General features: G+C 43.7%; 1 protein-coding gene across 14 annotated transcripts in view; it reads left to right on the forward strand.

Moving 5' to 3' along the window:
• Nucleotides 1-6,148, forward strand: part of PKP4 (plakophilin 4) — a 228,528-nt gene extending 222,380 nt beyond the window's left edge. For 11 of the 14 annotated variants that reach the window (XM_074336670.2, XM_074336711.2, XM_074336719.2 and 8 more), the window contains 3 exons: nucleotides 1,460-1,588; nucleotides 3,295-3,368; nucleotides 5,147-6,148. In XM_074336670.2, the coding sequence (XP_074192771.1) occupies nucleotides 1,460-1,588; nucleotides 3,295-3,368; nucleotides 5,147-5,395 (452 nt within the window). In that variant the 3' untranslated portion in view covers nucleotides 5,396-6,148. The remainder of the gene's footprint in view (nucleotides 1-1,459; nucleotides 1,589-3,294; nucleotides 3,369-5,146) is intronic. The other 3 variants (XM_074336698.2, XM_074336702.2, XM_074336705.2) reach the window with 2 other exon arrangements.
• Nucleotides 6,149-14,513: the final 8,365 nt, after the last annotated feature.

Below are 14,513 nucleotides of genomic sequence, written 5' to 3' on the forward strand. Positions count from 1 at the left end.
GCAAAGAGAGCTGTGCTTGTTTTTTGACATCCTTACTGAGCTCCCAGGTGTGGCCTGAGGCTATCTTCTTTTAAAAGAATGTTGAGAATTCTTTAGGGGTTCAGAAATAGGGGTGCCAGGGAAAGCAAGAGATTTAGCTGCGTAACCAAAGGCAAAAGAATAATTTCAGACAGATGAAGACATAGTTACTAAGCAATGAACTAGTTTTGAGGACCTCTTAAATACACACACTGGGCAATGTTGGTGAGCCCCCCTCCAAATGCCGACATACCCTTTTGGATTCCATTCAGAGGTAGGATATAATTCACGCTTGTTTCCAGTTACTCTAAAGGCTGGTCATCTATCCGTCATCATTAGTGTGGCCTTATGGGCACATCTGATGCCTTCCTAATATAATTGTGGGAGGCAGGTGGGTATGTTCTATCCTAGCATCTTCTAGAAAGTAAGCAACATGAGTGGCACATGGACACTGCCCATGAACATTCACCTTTGTTTAACACCAAGCGATCCTATATCAGTGAGGTGACTTTTTAAGGAAAAAATTTCAGTGCCGGTTTTTCTCTGAACGCATCAGTGCGTGTGAAACCACCGATGGCACGATTTGGGCGCTGCTGCTTTCAAGTGGATCGAGTGAATAAGTGACCACTCATTTATAATTAACTTTAGTGCAAGCAAGATAGTTTTTTAATGAGAAGAAGAAAAAAGATGTGCAGTGTTTTCCTCCTGTGCAAAAATGTCCAAAAGGAGAGCCATGAATAGATATGTTATGGTTAAATGTTTGGTTCAAGCTGAGATTAAAAAACCTGGACCTTTGTAAGTCAGGCTTCTCAGCACCGTGAGCTTCTTGATGAGCTGAGCTTACTGAGTTTACGTAATTTCCCTGACAGCCGATCACCTTAAAAACAATTGTAAGTTTTATGGGCTGGGCACTCATTCAAACACATTTAGAGATGCAGATATTTTTTAAATAATTAGAAATCAAAATATCTTGTAAAACATCTATTTATTTACTGAAGAGCTGTATATAAAGGGTAATAGATGGGTGTTTTACAAGCAGCTGAACTGAACTTATAAAGGCGCAAATGTAACTCTTGCATGGCTCGTCAGTTCTTCTCAGTTTCAAAGGCCCGATCAAGTCACTGAGGCCCGCTGTTGGGGAACCTGCATGATCTCTGCGCTGCACCTCTAACTAGGCAGCCCACACTACAGCTCTTCAGTAAGCTCAGGGGTGGCCAGCACGTCACGGTGGTGGGTCTCAGGTCGCCTGCCAGGTCCTGGGGGCTGGCTGCTCTGCAACTCACAGCACCGCTACAAGCTGATTCTCAGCCCCAGCTGTGCAGCGCTTCTAATTACTGACCTGTGTTTTTCCAGTGGATTTTCCAGAGACACTGACAATCTGATTTTCTCTTCTCCTCTTTCTCTCTCTCTCTCTCTCTCCTCCTTTTGCCTGTTCCTTCAGTCGGCAGCACCTCTTCCTCACCAGCACTGTTAGGAATCAGAGACCCTCGCTCTGAATACGATAGGACCCAGCCACCTATGCAGTATTACAATAGCCAAGGGGATGCCACACATAAAGGCCTGTACCCTGGTAAGATGCCAGTTGGGTGTGTGATAGAGTACCTCGAAAAGCCGCGTGTTTCCAGGCACGCGGCCGGCGGCCTGGGGAGTACCCCGTGCCTGCATTGAGACTGTCCCCCAGCAGCAAACCGTGTTCCAGTCTCTCCGTGTCCTGCTTCGGGGGCTGCTGCCTTTTCTGCTTGGTTTAAGTTCAGTAAGCTGAGGTAGTGGTCTGGTGACTTCAAGTAAAAAGAGCACTGCACCCCGATGACAAGTGATTTCTGGCCTCCCTGCAGCGCATTTCCTCTGGCCTGCTCCCTCGCTGCTCCAGCAGTCTTCCTGTGTGCCCCAGTGTGTCGGAGCCCTGGGCTCTGCTGCCTTCCAGGGTCACATCTCCCAGACTGGCCTGAGAATGGAGGTCTATTTCATTTACACTCCCGTGGAAAAGAGTTTGAATGCAAAACAAAATGTACAGTGGGATTCCCCTCAGAGTGATTATTTTTTAAAAATAACAAATATAATGTTATATAATATTGATATTTTATGTCCTATTCTGAAAGCTGTGCATATAATGTATTGAAAGGATGGCAACCCAAAGGGTTGTCAAGATTTCCTATTATCTCCATTCTCAACTATCTTGCATATCATAACTACTCTTGAGATTTCAAATAAGGTAGTGTGAGCTCTCAAAAAAAAAAAGTACTCTTTTCTCAAAAGACCTATTTATTAAAAAGAAATAAAAGCTGGTGGCAACTTAACTGCTGGGGGAGCAGTCTCAGTTGTGCTGTTGTCTTTGAAATTGTGATTTCACAGGACTGGTTACTAATCGACTGTTGTTACTATGGCAATTAATAGCTCAGAAAATTGCAGATGCTACATTTCCAACATCAAGCTCTTTGAGAAGGAAATGCACATACAAACTGAAGTGCATGCATTGTTACTTCAGATTTGCAGCAGCCTGCTTTATTTTAAAGATTGCCTCCTTAGCATGCCTCCTACTGTATCTCTGTGCTTGCTTCAATAAACTAATTTGCCTCAAGTATGTTTCATTTTCCTCATTAAAAAATGCAAACCTTTGCTAGCCTTAACAATAATAGAAGGGTAACCTCTGCCATTGTTGCCATCATCGGGAGTCTAGTGGACTCTTGAAGACGGCTGTCTGCTTACCAAGCTCTTGTTGTTTTAAAACGTGCTTAAATATGGCAGGCACAAGCATATGCCTCCGCGTGCCCAAACTGCTTAGAGCATGCCTGTGCCTGCTCTTCAGGACCTGGGTTTTTGAGTCAAAACCGTTCTGAAGGCGTAGAGCTTGTTCTGATGTTTCCCTTCCCCCACCTGACCCAGTGCTGTAGCTCAGAACCCTGAAAAAGTGGTGTTCCTTGGCCCGGGGAGCAAGGCTGCTATTCAGAGCCAACCAGAAAAATCTTCACAGGTGTGAACAGTGCCCTGCAGTGACCAGGGGTTGAGAAGGAACCCTTTTTGGATGAGCTATGCATTGGCGTTGCTTTTTGGTGACACACACACAGCCTATTTTGCCATATTCATTAGCTCCTGACAGCCCTGGGGTAAGCAGCAGCCCGGCTAGATCCAGGGAGCCCAGGCTGTCCCCGTCTGTGCTGGCCCTGGGGAAGGCAGGCCATGTGAGGGACAGCACCAGCCCCTTGCAGGGAGACCACACAGCCTAATGGACCAGGATAATGAGCACTAGTTTTAATTTCATAAAATATTTTCTTACAGGCTCCAGCAAACCTTCACCAATTTACATCAGTTCCTATTCCTCACCAGCAAGAGAACAAAATAGACGGCTACAGGTGAATGTGCAATATCATTTTTACAGAAGGCCGATTAGCAGGGAGCAACACAGTAAGGCGTCCGCGCCGGTTGACTTACCAGAGCTGGGCCAGTGTGGCAGGGGCCGAGGGGCTTTCTCTGGGGATCTCAACTCCTCAGATGCTCATCCGTGGTTTAAGCAAATCACTTCACAGTAGCCTCATGTCCTTGAACGTCTGAGTCGGTGCTGCTGAGACCACCATGCCTCTCATGGGAACCTGCTGAGAAGTCTGACTCATATTCTTTACCCAACAATTTCCTTTTCCCCACTTTTTAGTTTTTCCTGTTAATCTCTCAAATCTCTTCCATCCTCTGGGTGGGGAAAGGTCGGTAAGCACACTTCATTGTCTCATCTCATTGTTCTCTTTTCTGTGCACTTCATCTCCATCTTCATGACTTCCTCCCATCCAAGCCTCCACGGCCAGGTGTCTGTTAGCTTCAGAGGCGAAAGTGGACTCAGCCCTGCTTAGTGAACCCCGCTCTCCATCAGAGTGGGGTCTTGTGGTTGTAACATTCAGTGTCTGTTTTCATGGGTGGCCTAAAATTCATTTCGATCCTTTGATGCCATGTCCACCTGGGTCACCTGATCTCACCTCTTACCTTCCAGTACCACATGAGCAACTGGGGTTTCCCAAACAAGCCTGCATCCTGTCTTTCAGATAAGGATTCTTTCTCTAAGACCTCTCTCTGTTTTTTCATCTTTTCTCAGTAGATGGAAGAAAAGGAACTTCCCAAATTACAATTTATGCTATAGTTCTTTTGGTCAGGAGAAGTAGCCTCAGAATCATAACTCCTTAAATTAAAAAGAGAATTTAGCTCTGAAATCCTTATAATGTTAAAATGCATGTAGTTCCAGAATACGATGTTGACATCTATGGTAAATTTGTTACATCTTATGAAGTGGGGGAGATTTGGGCGTGATCAAGAGGAAAGAAAGACATGACAGCTTTTCTCCAAACATGTTTGAAGAAAGTCATGTGAGATCAGAGATAGGACAACACAAAAGGGAATGGGGGCAGGGTGCCCTGTGTGGATCCCCACCTGTGTTTCACCTTGCTTCCTTAAGGATGGATGTACCAGCCCTGGCTTGGGGAAGTCTCTTCCTTTAGAATTGTATTTGCTTGCGTGTCTCTTCTAATTTTACTACTTTTCTGCCTGGAGATTGCTTGTTCTTTTAATAGTACAGCAGGGCTTCCAAAGTGTACCTGTTCACCCAACTACATATTTATTTTAAAAATTGAGGGATGGGCTCAGTTTTCATCTCTGAGGTACATGTTTTAAAAGATGGTTGTACAATTATATAACTATCCAAAGCCCAAAAATCCAGCTTCCAACTAAATTCAGCATGTGCTAGTGGTTCCCTTGTGTCAAAGCAAAATTCAAGTTCGTCCTTCAGTTGCGCAGGTAAGAGACACCCCCCACACACACACACACACAGCAGAGCACAAGACTGGGCCTCTTGTAAGGAGGGAGGAGGTAGCCAGACGCTCTCTTGGGCTCTCCTGAGGCATTAACTTCTAGAGGCCCTTAGGACAGGACTTGAGCAAACTCTGCAAGCCCACCTTTAAATGCAGTTTAAAAATCTTTTAAGTCCACTACTAAACAGACAGTGTGTACCAGAAACAACTTTGAGCCATCAGTTCACAAATACTGAGTACTGCTTTAAAAATATAAAACAGGAAGCCCACCTTAATTTTCCTTAAAACATGTATTTCAAAAAATTGCTTTGATTTATTTGCTTTTTCATTTTCATCAACAGCATCAACAGCTGTATTATAGTCAAGATGACTCCAACAGAAAGAACTTTGATGCATACAGATTGTATTTGCAGTCTCCTCATAGCTATGAAGATCCTTATTTTGATGACCGAGTTCACTTTCCAGCTTCTACTGATTATTCAACACAGTATGGACTGAAATCGACCACAAACTATGTAGACTTTTATTCCACTAAACGACCTTCTTATAGAGCAGAACAGTACCCAGGGTCCCCGGACTCGTGGGTGTAGCATCAAGATGCTCAGTAAAGGAACTCTTTCTTTCTAACCTTGTTTGGATTGAAATGAAAAGTCTGCCGTGCTGATTTGCTGATGAAATGTGAAAGTGAAATGGAAGGAACGAGTGAAGAGCATATTTTTTTTCTTTTTTGAGGAATTATCAGGGAAGTGAGGAAACCTTGAGGAGAGAGGACTTTCAAAGCTCTATTTAGGTGTTAGATCTAATTACTTGTAGATTCTGTAGTCTGGTGAAGGTGTGGGCGATGTGATGAGAGAGTTGAGAAATGGGTGAAATGAGATGGGGAATGTGTAGGTCAAATCAAATTAAAGATGATTTTTTTAATGTGAATAAAGTTATGTTCTGATAGTTTGTACAGAAAAAAAATGGATGCCCTTCATGTTTTATTGCTATTACTAAATGTCAAGGTCGTATGCTATTATGTCTTGTAAATTTCTTTTGTTGGTGTAAATATGGAAATGCCACATTGGTTAAGTGCCATCATTTGTAATGCAATGTGTCATTTGAAAGGAGATTTGAAGAAACTGACAGCTTAAAAAACAAGTGGGAACCCCAAGGAATTGTTAGCAATTAAAAACAAACTACAACATCTTTTGTTTTCAAAATGAATCGTGTACCTTTGAAGCACAAAGTTCAGTCTGGTATAGCAGCGCCATGGCCATTCCCTGCCTCTTTCATAGGACACTTCACTGCCATTTTCTATGCACATGGAAGAAAAATAAATGTGGAGATTTCATCCTTGGAAATTTGTTCCCTGTTCTTTTTTATTTTCTGTGTATAATACAGAAAGGCAGATTTAATACATGTGAATCTACATGTTGGATACAGCTTACATATAGTCAACTATTTTGGACTTTTCCTAGTTGTATATAGTTAATAGACTTGGTGAGATAGACCAGACCAAAGAACGAAGTTATGGACCTCTTTATCTTAGTATTTTTATTTCTTGGGATCTGTTTTGAATCTAATGGGCCTTGTTTTATCATATTTTTTATTTGCTTGTTTGTTTGTTTTTCAGGCTGCCGTATATATTAACACTACTTTTCACTTATGAGAAATTACATTTGGCAGCCCAGCCCTAACTAAATTGACAGACTGCATTTGGCATCATCGTTAAGAACTTGGTGACTACATAAAAACAGTGTTTGGGCATCTATTGGTTGGCACCAATGTAGTAAACCTAAACAATTTCTAAATAATTATTTTACTGAGTAATTCCATGAGACAATAATTCCTGGATTAGAGAGAGGGTGGGGGAAGCCCCCCACACACAGTAGGCAGGAGTCCCGATAATACCAAGCATTATTTGTAAGCTTTTCTCCATCTATGGAGACGACAAGGGTATCAGCCCCAGGAGGCTCAAAGTCTGAGGCCTACCCATCTTGCGTTTTCCGCCCTGCATCTTACATGGAATACAACCTACATGGCAAGTCAAATCCAGACGTATTGACTTAACTCAGTCAACATCTTGCAAAAGTGGTACAAATCATAGATTAAAATTCACGTGCTTATATTTGTGAGTATATGGAGAGACTCAAGAAAAGGGCTTTCCTTGTTGAATGGACTGCAGCCCAAGATTAGGCTCCACAGTGAAATGGAAATGGGTTATAAGCAGGAAGATTCCTAAAGCCTGCCGATGGGGCCTTTGTGCTGCGCAGGCTCTCTGCCACGGCACCTGAGCAGTTCCCACTGTCATACTGCCCGGCTGCCCTTGGCCTGATATGCCCTGGCAGAGCTCAGAAAACAGTCCTCTAGATGGCAGAGGCTGCCGCATTTCCCCGAAGAACTGGCATCAGGACTTGTGAGATGTCTGGTATCCATTTGAGCTCTGAATTACTGATTTCCCTGAACCTGATATTTCGTGGCTGGGTTCAAGGCCCTCCCTCATTCAAGTCAGGAATACAAGGGAAGCTATAGCTAGCCTGAGCTGATTGACAGCAACTGCCTATTGCTTTTGGTGACCTCATTAGTCTTAGGGGGAGCTTAGTGGACCCAGGTCCCCCACTCTGTTAGGCAGCATTTCAAAAAGTGATCCAAATTTGGGTTGCAGAGAACCCCTCCTTGGTCCTCCAGCCAGACCTATTGGGGCCAAGAAAGAGACCTGTGGGTGGAAAATGAGCAAATCAGATGCCCTCTAAGGCTCCTCCCTTGTGGCCAGAGAAAAGGAACAGCAGGAGGAACTTGAAAGATACAAAATTGTACCATTGATCAAAAAGCTGAGCCCACTCTTCCCTGCAAGGTGTAGGAACAAACAAGCTCTACTAAAACAAAGTTGACTTCTTATTGTTACCCTAATGTCACCAAGTAGCCTCAGAATTCAGCCCTCAGGAAGTCGCGGTTCTGCTCAGACAGGAGTTAGCACCGGTCCACCCCATCCTGCAGGGTCAGGGCTGCACTGAGCCAGTGTCGGTGAGCTAAACCAGTGTCTCTTCACTCTGACTATTACAATCACCTGGGCAGCTTTCACACCTAGCAGGGTCCCACATGGACCAGTCACAACCGCAGGGGGTGAGTTCAGGCATGACTGTTTTTGAAAAGCTCCCTGGGTGATTGTAGTGCTCAGTCAAGGTAGAAACACTCGGCCCACACGCCACTCCCCTCACTGCCTTCCTGCTCTGTGACCTGAAAATTTAGTGGTTGGAGTTTAGGGTGTGGAGTTTGCCTGGAAGAGAGTGATAAAGATTTGGAGTGTTACAGAGTGAGGTGAGGTTTTTCTTCTTGCCGTAGCATGTATCTTTTGCCCATGCATACCTTTTTAAAGTGATGTACTTTGAAGCCCATGGGTGTTTACGTGTCAGAAATAATGACGTCACACACCCATAACTGTTTCAGTTTTCAGTCCCTGGCCGATGTTGGGTTGTCCACGTGACTGCTGGTTCTTGAAGTGAAATACCAACTGTTCACTTTATCAAGCACCATTTGCGGGGAACATCACATACATTATCATTTAATGCTCACAGCAAGTGTATGAAATCTGTAGTAGTATCCCATTTTACAGCTCCTGAAGCAAACTTGGAGAGTAAGTTGCTAAAGATGACACAGTGAGTAAATGGCTGAGGCAGGGTTAGTTAGCACTACAATCTAAACTACAATGCCAGTGTTTTTAAAATTCAGTAATTTGAGTTCCAACTGAAATATTTCCTGAAAACTTTTTATCATTATCTTAAATTTGCAAGACGAACCTCTATCACTACTCTAAAGGAAAACCCATCATCACTGGTCATATATGAAAGCTAACCATAAAAATGAACCACTGGTGTCACATGGACCTCATTTGGGGAAATGTGTCCAGAGCATTCTGATGTGTGCGATGATTTAGGTTGGGCTGGGAACTCCCTTAAAAGAACCGTATGAGCCATGTCTATGATAGGACTCAAACAAAATGTGCCATTAGACGACCTTCTCATTTTGATGCCTCAGCAATACGCTTGGAGGATCCCATATCTAAATCCCCTGGATGGTGGTTTTATTTCCATCATCAAACCAGATTATAAGGAAAAGTTTGTAAACTTGCCCATTGCTGTTCACCTACTAGATTTTTTTTAATGTTTATAACAGCATTATTCATAATAGCCAAACCTGAAAACAACCCAAATCTCCAACAAGAGAATGGATAAATGAAGAAATGGATATATTCATGTAATGGAATACTAGACAGCAATGAAAAAGAATGAGCCACAGATACAATAACATCGATGAAAACATCAAATAACACAAATAAAAAACATGTTGCTTAAAAGAGAACAGACCCAAAAGAGTACATACTGGATGATTTCTTTCAAGAATAGGCAACACTCACCATGGTGATGGAAATCAGAAGCATTGTTGCCAACGAGTGGGGGTATTGATTAGAGAACTTTTGGAAATGATGGAAATGTTCTATATCTTGACTTACACCTTATACAAAACTCATCAAAATGTACACATAAGATCTGTGCATTTCACCTATGGAAAATGTACTCCAATAAAAATATTAACACTGCAAGTCACTAGAGAAATGTGTGATGACATTGTCTGAAACCTGGCTTTATGATCTAGAATCAAAGCTATGATTACTAGTCTCCCCTGAGTTGAAAAAAAATACAGTTTATATATGTCAAACTTACAAATATTCACGTAGAGTGGTTTCTCACACGAAAGATTTTAGCACAAAATTCTTCACAGTTATATACACAAGTCTACTTAAAAGCTAACAGCTTACCAAAATTTAAACAGAATCTTAGAAAATACATATTTAAAAAACACTATATAGGAGTGTCCTTTTGAATGAGCTACGATTGTATACATTTACGCCTGTGTTGACAAGATGTGAGTTGAGAAGCAAAAACTTGAGCTCATGTTTAAATGTGCTGCCGAGAGAGAAGTGTGTCACTCCTTTTACTTAATGGTCCAAAGAGATGTCTAAATAAATACCTCACCCACCTCGGTGCAGGGAAGAAGTGTGGATGAAGAGCCTGTCAGCCAGAGAAGTGTGAGCAGAAAAACGGTCAGTGAAATCAGGCAGAGCAGCTAATGGGATTTTTTAACTCTGCAAATGCAGGGCAGACTTTGAATTCAAAGAGGATCTTTGCTGTAGGTCAAGGAAATCCTTGCAGGAGAGGCAGGGAACAGTTTTAATTAGTGTGCAACTGGGGAGGGAGTTGGAGGAGATAGCAAAGGAAGCAAACCATGGTTGGAATTCCATGGGGCAGTTTCCATCCTGATGCACGGCGGCCCTTTGCCGGTCTACCAGAGGCTGGACTGGGCCTCAGAGACCTTGTGCAGCCCTGAGCTGCCACACATACAGAGTGATGGTTCTTCGCTGGTACTGGTCAAGTCTGCCTTGCTTTAGAAGATCTTGACTTTTGTCTCAAAGCCTATTCATCCTTGTAATAGCAGTTTGCTGTTATTCACCCACGTGATGGCTTAACTCGCAGTCTTTATGAAGACACTTATTCAGGACAATCCTTCATGGCTGCAGACACAAAAAGGAAATTATTAATAAGCAAATTATGACTAGAATTTTATGTTTTAGTGCCCTTCCCTGTTTCTATGTCAGCAGCTTCTCTGGAAGCAGCTGGCATGTCCCCGAAGTGGTTGTTTGTGCCTTATTGCCGTTGCCTAATTCTAACTTGAAATCACTGAAAAGCATTTTGGGCTATCATAATCGTTTACACGGGTCATAACTCGCTCTTTCATTATTAAAGCCCCATCCAATGGTTGGGGGAATTTTGACACGATGGCCTATTTCACCCTCCGTTCATATCCCAGTGATTAGAGAGCTGACCAATACATTGTCCTGTAAAATAAAATTAGAAAGATTTGGTGCTGGGTCAAAGGTGTAATTCTGAAATTAAGTGGGGAGATATCAATTTCCTCCTTCAGAAATCCCTTATAACTGCTCATTTACTCCCCAAAAGGCAACACCTCTGAAATTTGCCTTTATTTGTTGGGAATGAAATGTATTTGGCTGCAACGCCTTGGTGAGCTGCCATCTACTAAGTACGAATCTCATAAAATGACTTCAGGGAGTATGACACCGCTGCAGGGTCTCTCTTCAGGGTTCTTCAGAGTCTGTGGTCATTCCCGTCCAATCCTAGGGAGCTCTCTTTCCTTTCCAGGTGTGAGTACAGTGAGGTGTGCCCAGCTTTCTGGGGACTGGAGGAAGGGATTCAATCCAGATGGGCTCCAAGTTGGAAATGACCATCATAGGAGGAAAGCTGGCATTTAGAGAAATGGCTGTGCTTTGAGAAAGGCATTTTAGCCTTCACAAAAATATTTTGTGAAGACAAACAAAGAAGCACATTCCATAGCTGTATGATTTGAATATTCGCATGTCTGTCAACATCACTGCAATCATATCTGGCCTCAGTGGCCAGCACTCTCCTTCTTGTCTCTAAAGTGTGGTCAGAAGATAATCGTCTGTTTATTTAGTTTACAACTAATTAGGTGCCTCTTTTTTCATTTGTATTGCATGTATTCTACTTTTTAATCACTTTTTTTTGACACTTAACAGTTCTATGGAGAAAAGCTGTCAGAGGATAGGTGAAGTAGTATGGAAACTCATCAAGCCTGTCACCACAAAACATCTTAATTGGTGAAAAGCTGGTCCAACTCCACCTGGAGCTATTAATATTGTTCTTTGAGGCCACGTGACTGCGTCGCAGAAGTATACTGTCACCGGGGGGTGCCAAAAAAATGTATACACATGACTTGTATTCATCTTTTGTTATTGGTATATATGGAGTATTACAATTTTAATAGTTTTTTCCTGTCTTAAAATGTGTATACATTCTTTTGGTACCCTCTGTATTTGGCTGATAAAGTCCCCATAAGTTGTAGCTGCAATAAGATAAGTTATACAGGTTTTGTGTGTTTTTTTTTCCTCCCTCACATACTGAAATGAACAGAGAGAGATGGACCAGTGCTAGTATGGTGGTTCTACGATGTCTTCATGGATCCAGGCTCCATCCTAATTTCTGGGCATGGCCCTCGTCCTCATTGCTTCCTAGCTGGCTGTAGGAGCTCCAGCCATCACATCCTCACTCCTCAACATGGAGAGAAAAGTTGGGAAAGTAGACCCTGCTAACTGAGTCAGCCTCTTAAAAGAGCTTTCCTAGAATCCTCACCTATGTATTTCATTGGAAAAGTAGTTTTTACCTGGGCCCATTGCCACCTCTGCTCATGGAGGGGTCCTGTTAGTAAGGAAAATGAGGGAATGGAAAAGGGAAGGCATTATCAGTCTCTGCTCAGGATACAGATGATGCTATGAGATGATCCCTACACGTCCATTATTCGCGTTCCTATGAATGTAGGCTCCAAGCCAGGAACCCATGTTGTATTAATTCTATGCTTGGGCAGAAGCCATAGTACCCATCCCTCCCTAGACATGAAAGCTCACCAAAGCTGGATGGAATTCCTCAAGCTCAAGTAGTCCCAAGGGCACAACTCTCCAGCAAGTCAGGTTCAATGTACTGCTCCATTTCGTAGCTTAGAAAGCTAGTCATAATCAGCCATGTGTGGCCACAACGCCCACCCTCCTGGTGGCTTTCAATCTCTGAGGCACAGAGCCACAGGAGTCCACAGAATTACCTCAGGAGCCAAGGGAGGGACTCTGGGCCACTCTCCCCGCTGCACCAAGAGCAGCCCACCATGAACAGCTTTCTATATCACATGTCCACATAAGATTGTTTTAGTAAGCTTTCTACAGCTAAAAACAAAACTAATGGTAGCCATTTTGTAGCCAATGACTGCTCCTGACTGGCAAGCCTGGTGGAGTTACAGTAGCGGCAGCCTTCCTCAGCCACCCAAGCGAGAGTCCCTACAACTCACTGTGCATCTGTGGAGCATTCCCCAACAGTGTCCTAAGCACTGTGGGAAACCTGGAGACTGATGAGGCTGCCATCACCCCCAAGGCCTTGTAGCCCCCCTGAGCCCATCAGAGCCAACAGCAGCCATCACGACTGGGTTCAACTGTCAAGGAAAGCCTCATTGAGAGAGAGGACCTCAGCTTCAGGTTAATTCATTTCACATTCATTCTAAGCAAATGCACCAGGAAATAAATGAGAATACCAGGGGGCTAAGGAGAAAACCAGTTCAATCCAAGTGTGGAAAAGTCAAGAGGGAGAGGCAGAAAGAGGTAAATGGGAGTTTCTCTCACTGGTTTTGTTTGAGGACAAACCTCCTGATGTTAACCCTTTGCTGAGTGTTTACTAGGATATTAGGTGAAAGGACTGTGCGAAGTGCTCTCTACCCACATTATCCCCTTTAATTTTCATAACTCCTAAAACAGTACAAGAAGAGAAAATTGTCCTCAGAAATGGAGACTCAGTGGCCCAAGTTCATATCAATTGGAGATTGTAACCTTGATCTGTTGGATTCCAGAGTCCCCATTAGCCCTCGGGGTCTCCCTGAGGAAGCAAAACAGCAGTCACCTCCAGCCCTCATCTAATCTAAACGCGTATTTATGCTAAAGTAAGTCCACGTGATGGCCGCTCTCCCAGCCAGAAATCTCCCTCTAGCTTTCTACCAGCTTCCTGGCCAAATTAGGCTCCAAGAATGCAAACTAGTTTTAATGTTCACCGTAGCAAAGACAACTTGGAAAATAACCTTATTGGCTCAAATCAAAGTTGATGTTTTTAAAAACAAAATTATAACCAGAGGGTAAAGGGGGTGGGGAGTGGGAGCTGAGGGTAAAGGGGATCAAATATATGGTGATGGAAGGAGAACTGACTCTGGGTGGTGAACACACAATGGGATTTATAGATGATGTAACAGAGAATTGTACATCTGAAATCTATGTAATTTTACTAACAATTGTCACCCTAATAAATTAAAAAATATATATTTGACAAAAAAATAATTACAAAATGGCCTGTTCACAAACTGCTGAGTCCTGGCAGGTCTGCAGCAGAAGACCTCACAGAATCAAATAAACCCAAGAGACCACCTTCCCATCTGGGGCCGGCCCACTGCTACCAGCTCAGCCTGAAGGAGCAACTCCGTTGGGAACGTTTGAGGCCTGGGCCGGAGGACGGGCAGGGGTGTGACAGTTCAGCCTGGGAAGGGGCTGGAAGCCTCAAGGGGGAGAAGGGCCCTACCCTCTGCCCCAGCTTCGTGGGGAAAGGCCATCCCCAAACAACAGCTCACTCACAACCCTGCAAATGTATAACAAGGGAACTATGGACATTCTGGAAGATGATGAACACTTTTATCCTTCTCTGCGCTCTACCCTCACTCTTTACTCCTCACTCCACTTCAAGGGCAGAGGGGGGACCACCCGATGAGACTAGAAAAAAGGGAGGTAAGCTCAGCTGCCTGAGGTGAAAGCAGGAGTGTCTGGCCTCCGTGCAGGGACCGATCACCAGGCCGGTTCTGCGCTCCGGAGGCCTGAAGTCCTGGTTGGGAGAGTTCAGTTTCCCCACGTAGCTACAGAAGCCCGCTTTTTGCTCTGGTTCAAGCTACAGGTCCCACTTCACAACTGAGAACGTTGATAGGGTGTTTTAATGCACATCACCCCTGTGCAATTCCTCCAGGGTTCTGGCCTCAGAGAGGAGTTTGTCTGGCACATCCGAACCTGTGCACTGCGTCCGTATTGCCCAGAGACCAAACTGAATCTCAAGCTGTAAAGCA

This window comes from Rhinolophus sinicus, chromosome 17 (assembly GCF_057876585.1).
Source record: "Rhinolophus sinicus isolate RSI-liver-muscle chromosome 17, RSI-T2T, whole genome shotgun sequence".
In the NCBI taxonomy this organism is placed as follows: domain Eukaryota; kingdom Metazoa; phylum Chordata; class Mammalia; order Chiroptera; family Rhinolophidae; genus Rhinolophus; species Rhinolophus sinicus.